Source organism: Pholcus phalangioides, unplaced genomic scaffold (assembly GCF_987345545.1).
Source record: "Pholcus phalangioides strain wild (caught in Gottingen) unplaced genomic scaffold, Ppha-v1.0 ptg000009l_1, whole genome shotgun sequence".
NCBI lineage: Eukaryota > Metazoa > Arthropoda > Arachnida > Araneae > Pholcidae > Pholcus > Pholcus phalangioides.
The window spans coordinates 41,969,035-41,984,528 of record NW_028301602.1 but is presented as its reverse complement, the minus strand read 5'-3'; the positions used below and the strand labels follow the sequence as shown (position 1 = coordinate 41,984,528).

General features: G+C 34.3%; 1 protein-coding gene across 1 annotated transcript in view; it reads left to right on the top strand.

The window, feature by feature from the left end:
- The window catches only part of LOC149083093 (midasin), a 376,364-nt gene that overhangs the window by 321,582 nt on the left and 39,288 nt on the right, over positions 1–15,494 (top strand). Inside the window, exons 77-79 of the mRNA XM_089236227.1 lie at positions 3,372–3,483; positions 4,492–4,597; positions 5,891–6,009. Of these exons, the coding sequence (XP_089092353.1) occupies positions 3,372–3,483; positions 4,492–4,597; positions 5,891–6,009 (337 nt within the window). The remainder of the gene's footprint in view (positions 1–3,371; positions 3,484–4,491; positions 4,598–5,890; positions 6,010–15,494) is intronic.

Here is a 15,494-nt window from a genome sequence, read left to right as displayed (position 1 = left end):
AAAATTTTCCCTTAAGAAACTTTGAAATTTCATCACAATAGAAGCTGACTTTTCGATAACATCATTTGTCCTCCTTGAAATTTTATTTCTTTGGGCCTTAGCTTGAGGCCCCCTCTCCAGGATTCGGCACCCAAACTTCCGACAGCATATAAAATGGGACCAGACTATGCGAATTGCAGCTCATCCCCAAATCAACAGAAAAACCCTTCAATGCTGTTTCCAGTTATTTTTTTACAAAAAAAGTTGACTCCTTTGATTTATGTGTTCCTTACATTAATTATTTTTTAAATTGCTTTGATCTTCCATGACTGGCTGTACTTGACGAAACATTAGAGTATCCTTTAATGTAACGGAAAAGTTTCGAAAGAACGTATTATTATACTGGAAAACCACCAATGCCAAATCCGTCGTCATCATCAGGAGTTGTGATGCAAAAGGCGTCGGTGAATTCAGGATGTCAAAGATCATGGAAAAGTGATGAAATCCCGGAAAAGTAACAAATGAAAAAAAGGGACACTAAATAAGTAAAAAATAGGGAGCGAAAACATGTACTTGGATTGAATTTTTGTGAAAATAGAATCATTCTATTAAATTTCTAATAGTTTAATCATTATTCTATAGTTTTTTCTATAGTTTAAATTAAAAATAATTCAATTCTATAGATAAGTCAGATTGTTTAAATTACTATAAAGTTGAAAATAATTTAAGTCCACAGTTTTTAATCACTATTAAATTTCTTAGAATTTCTAATAAATATTCTAAGAATGGCCCAGCAAAAGAAGTCAACTCAAAGTATGTTGAATCAAACTGAGGTAATGATCAAGAGCGAACTCAAAAAGAAACACTCATTTTAAATATGAAATGGGTAAATTCTGATAAAAAAAGCAAGATCAAATGTTCAAAAATGCTTGAAACTCAAGAAGAAAAGCACAACTTGGATCAGCGGCAAAAACAAGAAAAATAATTACCTTTGTATTCAGTGTTTCAAGTTTAGTTTCTCCTGTAGTGATTTTTTTTTTTTTAAATTAGTGATTACCAAGTCTACAAGCTAAATCTAAAAACATCACATGTAGCATCAAAACAAATTCCAAATTATTTTTGAAATCTGAATCACACCATGTGTTGAAATGTCTGTATGTTTAAAAGCCTCTCATTTGTTATTGTAGAGAATGTAAAAATATAAAATATCAAGACGTCTCAAAATTTTTTTATTATTTAAAAATTAAATTATTATTTCTTCTAGAGGAAATCTCTATGTATTTTGTGCCTTCTTTTGAGCTTAGATAACACTGTTTTTTAAAGTAAAAAGTAATTCTGTGTGCTCTACTGCATATATGTATATAAAAACTGTATTTTATTTACTACCAAAATTTTGAAGTGCTACAAAACTGATAAATGCTGCTACAAATTTATCAGTGTTACTGAAATCAAATTTTCATTTTCCACCCCTAGATTTGTAAACAGATTCTATGAATTTCGTCAATCAACATTGAAATGTCTTATGATGAATAAATAAATATATAGCAAAAATGCTGTTGCATTATTATATATAAGCAGTCAAGAAATTGTTCACTGTGAGATTGTGTGGGCATTTTCACGACCTCTGTCTCTATAACTAGCAAACAGGTGGACTACTAAAGTTCATTTTCTGCATTTTTGTTATTTGGAGTCACAAATGCAAGCTGGTTTTTCATAAAAAAAATGGCTCCACAGTAGAAAACAAACCCACAACATAAAATTATATTTAAAAAATATTATAGTTGCCCAGAGTGGTGCAGTGGTAAGATGCCCATCTACCACCGTAAAGGCTGCCGTCGGGTCTGCAGATTCTATCCTGGGGAAGAACATAGATAACAAGTTCTTTCCCTGCCAAACCCAATTGCAACCGATGATAGATGGCACCTTCAGTTCCGGTCCAACAGGATCGATAGTAAATTGCTATATTGGGATATGACCAGAGTTGGTGTGCAGTAGTGTCTTACTTTTGATTTCAAAGATAGATGCGTGAACTATTGTTGACATGACAGAAGAGAGTTGAGAACATTTTTAATAAACAGCAAAGATAGTGGATGAGGTAAATTCAGTGGTCAAACCATCTGTGTCATTTCTTAAAAGAAATTTAAAAAAAGTAGAAAACTATTTAAAAAAACTACACACAAAGAGCATGGATAATCACCCTCTGTTTCTCAATTCAAATGCAACAACCTCTGTGGGAAGGGGTAAACTACAATAAATATTTTTCTAGCAATGGGCTGGCATTTATTTATGATGATGTAGGGTGCAAAAAACTGACTATCTTCATATGTAAAGCTTCCATTAAATATCTGGTCTGTGTAATAATCTAAAAGGCATTGAGTTTGATAACTGTTTTCCAATGTGAACTGTGATATGTCTAATATCAGATGGCGGTATTCATAACTGTCTTTTTATGTGTTTTCATTTAAGAACACATCTGATGAGTTAATTATGGTTTTATGTAAATTTCTGGTGAAAAAGAAGGTAGAGACAAGTCAAATGTTGGCTCTGTATCCAGGCCTTTAGCCAAATATTCAGTTTAACCTAAGGATGGTTAGGTATTTAGCCTGTCTAATATAAATCCAGAACATTAAATACGAATTCAAAAAAATGAAATTTGAGGCGAGGCAGAGCTGATTTCAGATGTTGTATTGAATTGAATGGTCTTTGTAGGTCATTATATTGAAGGACATAGCATAGAATAAATAGGAAAAAATTCTAGACTTATCATATCAATATTATTGTTTTAATGGAACAGTCACAATAATGTGTTTGTTATACAGAGTATCGACTGTTGTAAAAATTTTAGGTAGCATTAAAAAAAATTATATATTGAATCATTTCTGGTGAGAACACTGAATTTGTATATGTGCTTTTAGAAACACATGGGAACTTGTCATCAAGACAAATCAAATTCACAATTTATCCTTCCCCAATGCATCTCTGCCCATGATCAGAATGAGGAAAATATGAGACTGAAAATAGAATCTATGTCTTTTGTCATAAGTTAAAATAGTGTGAGTATTTTGTGAGGTTAGTTTAATGTGATTTGATAGGAGGAAAAAATTTTGTATCCGGTTGGTTGAGAATAGCCATGAGAGAAAAGATGTTACTTTTGCATTAAAAAGAATGAAAGAATATTGATATTGTAATTATTAACTATGTTCCAGAAAAAAGATAGAATGAAGTTCAAAAGAAATTTTAATGAAAAAAAAGTAAATATGAATTGTCTAACAATGAATGAACGCCAGAACTTTGCCACTGGACTTATCCCATTGCTGAGATCTCTTCGTGGCAGAATCTGGAAAGAATCATGTAACATGAATTTTTTAGTAATAATACTTTTTTTTCTTAAGGTTTGTCTTATAAAAAAGGTTTGGTGAATTGGGAAAGTTTTACGTCTTGTAAAAAGAGCTTGGACGTTCCTATTCTTACTCCAGAAATGATGACTCATTTTGATGAGCTCTGGTAAGAAATTTTACATTTTTTTTTAATGTTGGAATTTTATCTGCCCATACATAATTGCTCATTTGCCAGTGGTTTTAGTTAGTTAGTGGTATGGCTTTTATTTATATTGGAAGGCATCACAAATTCGCAGTTCATTACAACAAAAAGAAAACTTTCAACAAAAGGCTGGCTCATAATTTCAATTGATTACTTTAAGCCAAGGTTTCGATGTATCATTGGAATTCTTCAGGAGTGACTTGCTGTGTTAATAATTGACATGTTTCTTTGAGAATTTTTTGCATAAAGTGTCTTTTTTTCTACTTTTCAGTTTTTCTCATGAGAATTCAATATAGATAGATAATTTCTTTCTCGACCATGTTTCTTAAAATAAGCATTTGTGATGTATAAATAAAAATACAGTGTAAAAAAATCAAAACTGTTATTTGGACACTGACGTGAAAAAACCTAATTAGAAATATTGTTGCTTAGTCTTTCTTGAGGCCAAAAAAAATTTTTAATTGCAATATTTGCTGAAATATTTCAATTCAATAATCAGCAAAAAGTTGAAAACGTTCCTTCTCCTCATTTATGCTGTTCTTTCTCTTTTTCCACCTTTTGAATTCAAATATATATCTCAGCCAATGTTGTATTTAGAAGCATGATCCCCCCCCACCCCCCGAAAAATACAGAACTTTCTAATGGGACTCTTGGGACCGGATGTTGATATATAAAAATTTAGATTTCTGTTATTTTGTGGTACACTGTATTTTCACTCTCAAAACTTATACACGGATATTTCTGAACATATTTTGAGAATTTTTTAAATTGGAACCATACCACTGTGATGAATGATTGATGGGATAAAAGCCGTATTAGGACTTAGAGTATAATATATATACCTTTATACTGTATTATTTATTTTTATAAGGTTCCCTAATTTTAACCTCTACAAAGATGAGATATTGAATCCAATGTACTTGAGATATTTTTAATTATGCTTTCAATTTATTTTTTATTTTCCTCTGGTAGCTCTACAGAGATTGCAACTTCATGCTGGAATGGCACCAATCATTATTATTATAAAAGCATTGCCCAGATTGCCTTGTTAGAGAAAAACATTCAATCTACTACTAGAGTAAGTGTTCTTACCACATAAATAGTATAGAATTTTAATGTGTTCAATTTTTTTAAATAATTTATGTAATTGCTTCAAAAATTTGTATTTGATTGAAAATGTTAAGGTAATATTTGAAACTTCAATAACTTCGCAAAAACCTTTTGTCACAATTCAAGAAATTATTTGGAACCAACCACTTTTTTCTAGTTCTAATCATTTGACTTAATTTAAAATTAGCCTGTTGAAAAGAATCTGAAAAATTATCACTATATCGCCTCTGTCATGCCAGAATCACAAATGTGCAATGTATTCGAAAAAAGTGAGAAATGACGTTTGAATGTTTACTGTATCCACATGTTACTTTATGGAAGTTATTTTTCTAAAACTTTTTGTAACATATGTGTCAATAGAGATTTACATTTGTGTTTCAAGCAAAACTTAGAGAGCAAAATAAGGTATCCAATCAGCTGATAAAAAAAAGGAGAGATGATATTTTTCAGCCTAAAATATACTGAAAAATTGAATTTTCTGGATGTTATGCCGAAACTGATATTTGGAAAGAAAAGTGATTTGCCTTTTTGGAGGCAAATCACCATTCCCGGAGGAGGCAAATCACTTTTCTTTCCAAATATCAGTTTCGGCATAACATCCAGAAAATTCAATTTCTCGGTATATTTCAGGCTGGAAAAATATCATCTCTTCATACAAAACACCAACTGGGGCAAAAATTGCTGTAGTTAAGGGAGGCTGCTATGACTCCACTCAGCGCTTCACGCTACTAATGCATGTTACCAGGGATTAAAAAGTGTGTCTTTGGTGTATTGGTTAGTGCACTTGCCCGGTATGCAAGGGGACTCAGGTTCGATTCCTGGAGGAGGCAAATCACTTTTCTTTTGAAATTTCAGTTTCAGCATAACATCCAGGAAATTCAATTTCTTAGTAAAAAAAACTGAATTTACCCATTTGTACTTTTGGTATGCGAGAGACAATGTTTTTTTTCCTCCCAAATGTTTAATCAATATAATCTTTAGGAAATTATTCTCCAAAACAAATTATTATAGCTAATTTTTTTAAATTTGTTCTTGTGTTTTTGGAATTTTCTCCACATGCGAAAATGTGACATAAATATGTACTAGTTTTCTTAACTAGAAAATTAAATTCTCTACAAAATGCACATTATATGACTTTTCAGAGGCTTGAAAAAAGTTTTCATTTGAAAAATTCACAGTACCGTATCTTGGATGTTTGAGAAACAACTGTCATTAAAATGTGTGTTAAATAAATTTCACAAAATGTGTTGGAAATTTTCAGGAGTTGAAGGATGCCACTGTAATAGAAAAATGCAAGGGGTTTGCTGGTCATCTTTTCAAATTATGTATATCACAACGTCAGATACTTGGGAATGATATGGAGAAAATCATCAATTTCAAGTAAATTGGTTTATTTTTCCAATCTGTTTATTTTTAAGATGTAATTTTTTTTCTTTTGAATGAAAAAATATAGTGGTATTATCAAATTAATCCTGACTTTTTAAACTGTAAAATCTCTATGGTGATCTCGTATGGTCGAGTGGTCATAGTGACAGACTTGCATTGCCACAGGGCTCGGCACGGGTCACTTTTTTCACTAAAAGTCACTTTTTTAGAAACTGGTCACTTTTATTACGTATTTTCAGGCCCAGGTCACTTTTTTAGCAAAAAAAACCTCGGTCTCGCGCACGCTTTTCTGCTGTCAGTGTTTTTCTTTTCTTCAAGGAGGAACTTTACCTGTTCAATATCGCTAATTTTCTCCCTCCCTTCATTGAACTACGATCGAAGGCATCTTATCTTCCCGGGAGCATACCGTGTGACGTCAGCATAACTTGATTTCAAGGCGCTTGGAAAAAGAAAGCTCCTTGGTTAAAGAATCGTCATTTTATGGAAAAGCCGGTCGGAAAAAAAACTAGCATAAAAGGGGGAAAAAATTCTTTGTTGTAAGTATTTACAACAAAGAATTTTTTCCCCCTTACACTACCATTCTTTCTTATTTCCCCACGTGCTCACTCGTTCTTTCTATATTTAAAAATTGATCCTTTATTTTATTTGTTTTAAAAAGTTTTAGTTCTAAGGGCCGAATTCCTTTCTTGGAGCATCGAGCAAGTTACATTTGTTGTTTGTTCTATCTTTACTTTTGTTAATTTTTTTAAATGTTATTTGAAATGACGATTAGAGATTCCGCACGCCCGTGCAGAAGCTAACTTATGCGCAGCGGGGCTAAAGCGCGTATTAAAGACGCGTATTATTAATATGTATTAAGCGTATTAATACGCTTTGGAGAATACTCTTGTAGCTGGCCAAGGTTAAAGAAGCTCGCATGTATTTTGAATTTACTTACAATAAAAAAAGTCATCCGATTGAAAATCGCGATCTATCTACAAATAAAATTTGTACTATTTTTCTAACTGGATTTAAATCTCAGCAAGAAACCGTACCCCCAAATTTGATCGAAAGGGGAACTATTTATGAAAAGATCACAGAATCCTGCAATTCAACATTTAGTTTAACACAAGGGTTTCCAAATCAGATGAAAATTGGTTATCAGGCTGATAAATCTCAGTTAACGTGCATGCGAGCCGTAACTAGAGGCGGATTTAACGATGAGCACACCGAGTGCGCCTTTGGCTCCTACTTTAAATATTTTTTCCTAATTTAAAGGGCCTAATATTAATTTTTTTTATGCCCGGGCCGTCAACTGACCTTTCTCCGCTTCTGGCCGTAACTTAATTTAGAGCATCTTCACGATACTGATTGTTGACTTGATATTGTTGGATTGTTTTCCTTTTTTTTTTCTCTCCATGCACGTGCGGGAACCGGTTGTTCCGACGTTGTATGCAAATCGGCGGCGGCGTGCTCTCACCCTCACGGGAGCACGGATATATAGACTGGTTTTTTCTCTATAGGTGAGATGTCTTTTTTTCGCATGGATGTATGTCGGGATTCGATTTGTTTCTCCCTTTTGATTGCCGGCCGTATTTTTGATGAACAAAAATGATCTTGTTTTTTTTTGCAACTTTTATGGAAAAAGAGTTCAAAATGAACTTCCGATCATTGTTTTTCTTCAGCTCAGTCGGTACGCTCTGCCCCCAACAAATATTGACATCTTGCATTCCATTCTTGATGTTGTGTAAAAAAATCACATTTTTAGACCTCGGAAGTTATTAAAACGTTTGTCTTGAGTCTCTGTTATGACCGCAGTAGGAGAGGGCGGGGGTCTGGTTCTACGGTGTTAAACGAGGGAAGGTGCCGAGTTTACTCTTTTTCTGTTAAAAAGAGTGGATACCGGCCCCGAGTGATAGTAAATTTTCGTTCGTACTTGCGACCCGGATTGCTACATACCGTGATCAGATCCAAAAGCGGGGGGGGGGGGGGGCAATGCCTTGGACGGGTTTTTGATGGAATGGTATATTTAAGAAAATACGATAAAAATTCCTTTGCAAAATTATCGAATTTCACAGTCAAGGGGCAGTAAAATTATGTTTCCCCTCCAGAAAAAACAGTTGTATTACGGCCATAGTAAATCGGGTGTCTCGGGTGGGGGCGAATTCACTGTTATTGTTTGTTGAAAAATTACGGGAGGAGTCAGCGTTAACGTGGCGACTTTTTTTCGCGCTAAAATAGATAGTCCTGGCAGCAGCATCCATAAACTCTCTATCAACCGCATTTATAAACCCCGTACGTTGTTGATTCGATTTTTGTGTTCATTTTATCCTAATTTTCCATATTTCCCCGATATATTTCTATCGATTTTCTTATATTGCCGCATATTAGGTTAATTCATATTATAAATTATATATTTTTTTGTAATTTTTTCTTTTATGTGCCCTTTGTCAGCCATCTTGAATTGACTACCACAAAACGGCGATTCCTTGCCACGTTGGTGCTTACAAAGATTATGGGAAATTTACCGGGGAAGGCCGCTGTGATTTTTTTTTTTTTTTTTTTGTTAAAAATTACGGGGGGAGGGGCCAAAATTATACTGTTTCCAGGGGTGAGAACTCTGGGCCACACTGCGCCAAAATTAACATCTTGCGCCATCCTGCTCAAATAGTGTATTTTTCTACGCCAAATAGCTAATTTTGCTTAAGTATGCCCAGAATTTCGGAAAGGACGCCAAAAATTTTTTGTTCCTGCTTACCGCGAAACGATTCTTTCTAAGAGCGTGTTTTATATATATGTATATTCCACTGTACGCCTTATTTAAACTATATGCCTTTCCATCGCGAAACCCCGATAATATCCGTGATTGTGCAACTGAAGATAGTTTGCAATGGTCTTTCAGCTTTAAAGTGCGCCGCTGTGGTGGTCGAGTGGTCATAGTGACGGACTCGCATCGCGGGGATCCGGGTTTGAGCCCCACCGTCGCCACAGTGGTGGTCGGCTGAAGTTGGTTTTCTGTGGTTCCCAACTTCAAGGAGCAAATGCGAGCCGACCTCCCCGTTAAAAAGTCTCGCCACAGAGAGCAACAGGCCTACAAACAGTACAAGTATTCAGTCACTACATATCACTCACTTCACTTCTGAGATATAGATGGCAGCACTGAAAAATCATACACAAGACTAGATACGCACTCAGACTGTTAGGTACACACATAATTCCGGCACAACTCACTAGGTGGTAAATTGCCTATGGCAATAGATCTGAGTTGTGCTCGGTTTGAATAAAAAAAAAAAAAGCTTTAAAGTGCAAGTGCGAGTCAGTTGCCGTTTAAAAAAAGGTCTCTACTGGAAGCAGCAGAAATTACTGTAGTCAATCGTCATTGCGTCAAATCCAGATGTTTCGTGAAAAAAATTTTCATTCCGGAAGTAAAAAGTGCGTTTCCACCGAATTACGAATGTTAATTTAGAAACTTTGGCGATCCGATCTGACAGTCGTTATTTGGCAATCTCGCCAAATAATGCGTACTTAATCGCCAAACGTCGTGTTGATTCTTCCGAAATTCTCCCCCATTTTGCAACAATTTCTTTCTGAGTATAAAAAACTTATAGGAAATTTTTAGCTCATTTGAAGTGCTGCTGTTCAAGACAGCAAATAGTGTCCTCAGTAAGCAAAAATCATATTAAATAGACTGGTGTGAAAAATTTTTATGACAGCCTCTTTTTCAAACAAGGTGTCAAAAGCCTGAAACACCAAAAACAAAATACAAGCTGATGAAAAGAGGTTTGATAACAAAAGACAGTGCAGTTTTATTTTGAAAAGGGATGAGGGTTAACGAAAATATTCTTGTTAATTTCCCTGCTCCAATTTATAAATATCTGCTCCAAATCCTATATTTTGCTGCTCCAAAACTGATCCGAATCCTATATTTTGCTGTTCCAAATCCTGAATTTGCTGCTCGAAAACTGCGCAGAATCCTGAAATTTGCTGCTTCAAAGCTGCTCCGAAATGGACTTTGTCACTTCCTCCCTCCCCCCCCCCCCCGTGTTTCTGGGTAAAGGAGTAAATGTGTGTTTTTTTGCAGGGGGTGTATGTTGTGTGTAAAAAAAGGAAAATGTATATTTTTACAAATTTTTCTCTGGAAAACCAAACAATTTCACAACTGGTTTATTTTCTCCTTCACCCAAGGACAGTATTATTTTTGTGCCCCCCCCCCCCCAACCTGTAAAATAGTACTCCCACTTTTCCCAGTCCACAGCCATAGGTGGAGATACTCTGTTGAAGGTAGAAATGTGGTACAATGACAATTGATATACATCATATACACTGAAGAGCCAAAAAAACTGGTCCACCTGCCTAATATCGTGTAGGGCCCCCGCGAGCACGCAGAAGTGCCGCAACACACGGTGGCATGGACTCGACTAATGTCTGAAGTAGTGCTGGAGGTAATTGACACCATGAATTCTGCAGGGCTGCCCATAAAGTAGGAGTAAGAGGGGTTGGAGATCTCTTCTGAACAGCACGTCGCAAGGCATCCCAGATATGTTCGATAATGTTCATATCTGGGGATTTTGGTGGACAGCGGAAGTGTCTAAAGTCAGAAGAGTGTTCCTGGGGCCACTTTGTAGAAATTCTGGACGTGTGGGGTGTCGCATTGTCCTGCTGAAATTGTCCAAGTCCGTCGGAATGCACAATAGACATGAATGGGTGCAGGTGATCAGACAGGATGCTTACGTACCTGTCAGAGTCGTCTATCAGGGGTCCCATATCACGCCAACTGCACACGCCCCATACCGTCACAGAGCCTCCACCAGCTTGAACAGTCCCCTGTTGACATGTAGGGTCCATGGATTCATGAGGTTGTCTCCATACCGGTACATGCCCATCAGCTCGAAGCAATTGGAACCGAGACTCGTCAGACCAGGCAACATGTTTCCAGTCCTCAACAGTCCAATGTCGGTGTTGGGCCCAGGCGAGGCGTAAAGCTTTGTGTCGTGCAGTCATCAAGGGTACACGAGTGGGCCTTCGGCTCCGAAAGCCCATATCGATGTTTCGTTGAATGGTTCGCACGCTGACACTTGTTGATGGCCCAGCATTGAAATCTGCAGCAATTTGCGGAAGGGTTGCACGTCTGTCACGTTTAATGATTCTCGTCGTCGTTGGTCCCGTTCTTGCGTGATCTTTTTCCGGCCGTAGCGATGTCGTAGATTTAATTTTTTTACCGGATTCCTGATAGTCACAGTACACTCGTGTAAATCCAAATTTCATCGCTACCTCGGAGATGCTATGCCCCATCTCTCGTGCGCCGACTATATCACCACGTTCAAACTCACTTAAATCTCGATAACCTGCCATTGTAGCAGCAGTAACCGATCTAACAACTATGCCAGACACTTGTTGTGTTATATAGGCGTTGCCGACCGCAGCGCCGAACTCTGATTGGTTCCATATCTCTTTATTTGCATACGCATGCCTGTACCAGTTTTTTTGGCTCTTCAGTTTATATGTATACATCAGTAGGCTCTGCCATTGACGCTGGGGGAGGGTGGATTGCCCTTCCCTCAACGTATAATAATTAAAATAATTTAGTTAATTTAATAATTTAAAGAATTTATATTTTAAGTAATTTTTTAATTTAATAATTTAAAATAATAAAAATTTAATTTTATAGTTTATAATGATTATAGTAAATTTCTTAAAATTTGTTTGAACGTATTATACAAACCTAGGTATGTAAATCAAATTTGTACTAGTTAAAAAAGTTTGAGTACATTTTGTATACTGTCATTCATAGCATAACACGAATGAAAAATCCACTGGAATGTAGATGGGACAAATTCTCTCATCAAATTTTGTGTTATTTCATTTTTTCCCTTCTTTTTTTTTAATGTGAAAAATTTTTTCTGTTTTGAAGTTTTTCCTGCTTAAATTGATTTTAAGATGGGTTGTGGAAAGCAACAGGGGGGACGTTACTCAGAAAGGATGTAATGTAGTTATTCTCTCACACATAGTTGTTGATAAATTTGTTAAGTTATTCAAAACTTTTCTGGTTAGTTAACAAAATACTTGGTAATTAACAAAATACTTTAGTAATTAACAAAATACTTGGACATGATAAGAAAAACTACTCTGCCTTTGGAAACTAATTTGCATGTACTGACTAATGATTTTAATAACCATTTCATAAATATTACACAACAAACTCACGAATACGGAAATTTTGAGCAGTATATTCCTCGCAGTGACAAATCAATTTTTTTGGCCCCCCCACCGATCGAACTGAAGTCTACAAAATAGCAAAATCTCTTAAGGACACTGCATCTTGTTATGATACCTGGACTACTAAAATTCTAAAGAGCTTTCCTGAATGCATGTATCAACTACTGGCTGACCAAATTAATAATTGCATTGAAAGGGGTGAATTTCCTGAATCACTCAAATCAGCCATAGTTGTTTCTATTTTTAAAAATGGTAATCAGAATAACCTCAGCAACTATAGGCCCATCTCAATATTGTCACCTACCTCGAAAATAATTGAAACACTTATTAAAACAAGGATTTATTCTTTTTTAAATGACAATAATTTCTTCTCCAATAATCAACATGGTTTCCTACCAAATAGAAATACTGAATCCGCTCTTTTAAACTTTTCTGAATATGTCTACAAGAATATTGACCAATCTAGAAAAACAATAGTTATCTTTCTGGACATAAGAAAAGCATTTGATATCGTGAATCATGAAATCTTGCTCTCAAAATTGTACTCCTATGGAATTAGAGGAAATACTTTTAATTTTATCCATTCTTATCTCACTAATAGAACTCAAAAAGTTAAATGCAATAATTGTTCAAGTAAGGCCATGAAGATAATCAAAGGAGTCCCACAAGGATCTAATTTAGGACCATTATTATTTATAATTTTTATCAATGATCTATGTAATTTAAATATCAATGGTAAAATCATCATGTTTGCAGATGATACTGTAATTCTTTATTCAGGAGATGCCTACCCAACACTTATCAACAATATAAATACCGATCTGTTAACAGTTCGTAATTGGTTTATTGCTAATGATCTTCATATCAATATTTCCAAAAGTAAATTTATAAATTTTTCCTTACACAATATTCCACATATTGACTATGACATAATTTTCCATGAACCAAATTGTACTAGTAATAATCCATGTGACTGTCAACATATAGAACAAATATCCTCTATAAAATATCTAGGTATTTATATTGATCAAAATCTAAAATGGATATCTCATTGTAATCATTTAAAATCGAAACTTCGTTTCATTTTATACAAATTCTTCAACCTGAAACCATATGTAAACCGATCTTTCTTGTTAACCTATTATTATTCAATGTTTCATTCACACTTACTTTATGGTCTGCCACTCTGGGGAAGTGATTATGTTACCAATATTGCACCCATTATTTCTTTACGAAAAAAAGTTATTAGAATTTTGGCAAGCAATTACATCACTCCAACAAATGAACTTTTTCTTCAATTAAACATCCTTCCTTTAAGACATCTATACTTTTACCGATCCATACTTATAATTTAAAAAAAACCAATTCTCTTTACATCTAATAGACACAATTTTATTTACTCAATGCCTTTAGTTCATAAAACTATCCTCAAAAAACATTTTAGCTTTCTCATTCATAAATTTTTTAATAGCCTTCCAAATGATCTCATACAGTCCCCTCATTTTCAATTTTCAGAAAAAACCTCAAAAAACACATGCTACCAATTTTCAATATTGAAAATTATTTCTGATTTCATCCACGGAATCTCGATCACTCCCTGTTGTGTGTGTATTACTTTTCACCTCCAGCTGTTGAATTATTCATTAAAATACCCTTGCTGTCAACTCTGCTCTGCCAGTCCAATTCATACATAATCATATGTTGATTTATAGTTGTTTTTTTTATGATCACTAAGGCACCCCCCTGTGACCGTTGCATTATTCATTATTCATATATATTTGTATTTTATGTATTGAATGTGTTTGTGTGATCACATTTCCCCCAACCCCCCCCCCCCTTCCTATTTTGATGTTTTTTTCATGATTTTTTGTTTTCAATCTCAAAAATCAGTACATAGTGACTATTTTACACTGTATGATAATTGAAATGTTATTGAATTAACTTCATTGTAACAACCAGTATGGGACCTTGGTGTCTCCTTGGTGGTTTTCACTAATCTAATGTATTGTTATCATTCATCTAACATATTAATAAAAAAATTGAAATTTAAGTTTGATTTAATTATTTCACACTATTATGTAAAAAAAAGCAATTTCAATGAGTTCCATTGAAATGCAAAGTTAAAACTAAATTCAATTTCAATTCATTCAATTTGGTAATAATAAAAATTCATTGTCCATTTGTCTCTTTCTAAAAATATTTTGGTTGCTATTTGGCCACTTTTTTAAACATTTTGGTCACTATTTTCACTAGTTTTGAGGCCATGATCCTTGCTGACCCCTGGCTGAAGTTGATATTCTGTGGTTCCCGACTTTGAGGTGCAAATGTGGCTCGATCTTCCCCCGCCATGGCCTACGCCTCCTGAGATAAACCATCTTATATCCCCTGGGGGGGACAGAGTGGGGAGTCATGGTTGGTGTGGAGGCCCAATCTTCCCATTAAACAGTTTCGCCACAGAGAGCAACATGCCTACAACCAGGGTTGGTAAAAAAACAAAACAAAAAAAACAGGGTTTTTTGGTTTTTTTATCGTTTGAAAATGAAAATTACTGTGCTTCTAAAAAAAACATTCTAACCTCAAATAATTAGTTATAATACATTTTTTTGGCTTATAGATGTAATACACTCTATTGCCAACTTAATCTATAAATATTTTGTACATTGTAATAAAAACTAGTGTTCGCAATTTAATATATTTCATTATACCATTTTGGACCAGTTTCATCTGTTATTAGTCAAATTTATAAATGCAAAAATAATTTTATAAATTAAAAAAAAATTTTTACTTTGGTGATTGAAAAATGTAAATTATTTCAAATAAGAAATATATATATTTACAAACCTGTTTTACCAGTAAATACACACATCTCTAACTACAAATAAGAAACTGAAGTGCCAATACAAGATTAAATCAAAAAGATAATGTTTTGTTTCAATGTTGATCAACATCGAGTTTATCCACAAACAAAATGACTGAAATAAAAAATTAAATTGTTTGAGTTCAGAAGTTTTAGTTTAAAAAAATCTGTTAACTGGCAATATTTCTTTAAGGAAATGTCTCATTTTGAAAACGTGCATACAATACACTTGTTTCAGATAAAGACATTTCCAAAGTGACAACTACATATTTTATAGATATGACACATTCTGAGAAAACCAAAAATTATTTAGACATGTTTTTTCTCAAAAAAATTACAAGCTTTTGGGTTTTTCTGAATAAATGTTTAAACAATTTCAGCATAAAAATTTCATCCATGTTGAAATATTATATCAATTAAAAGCTTT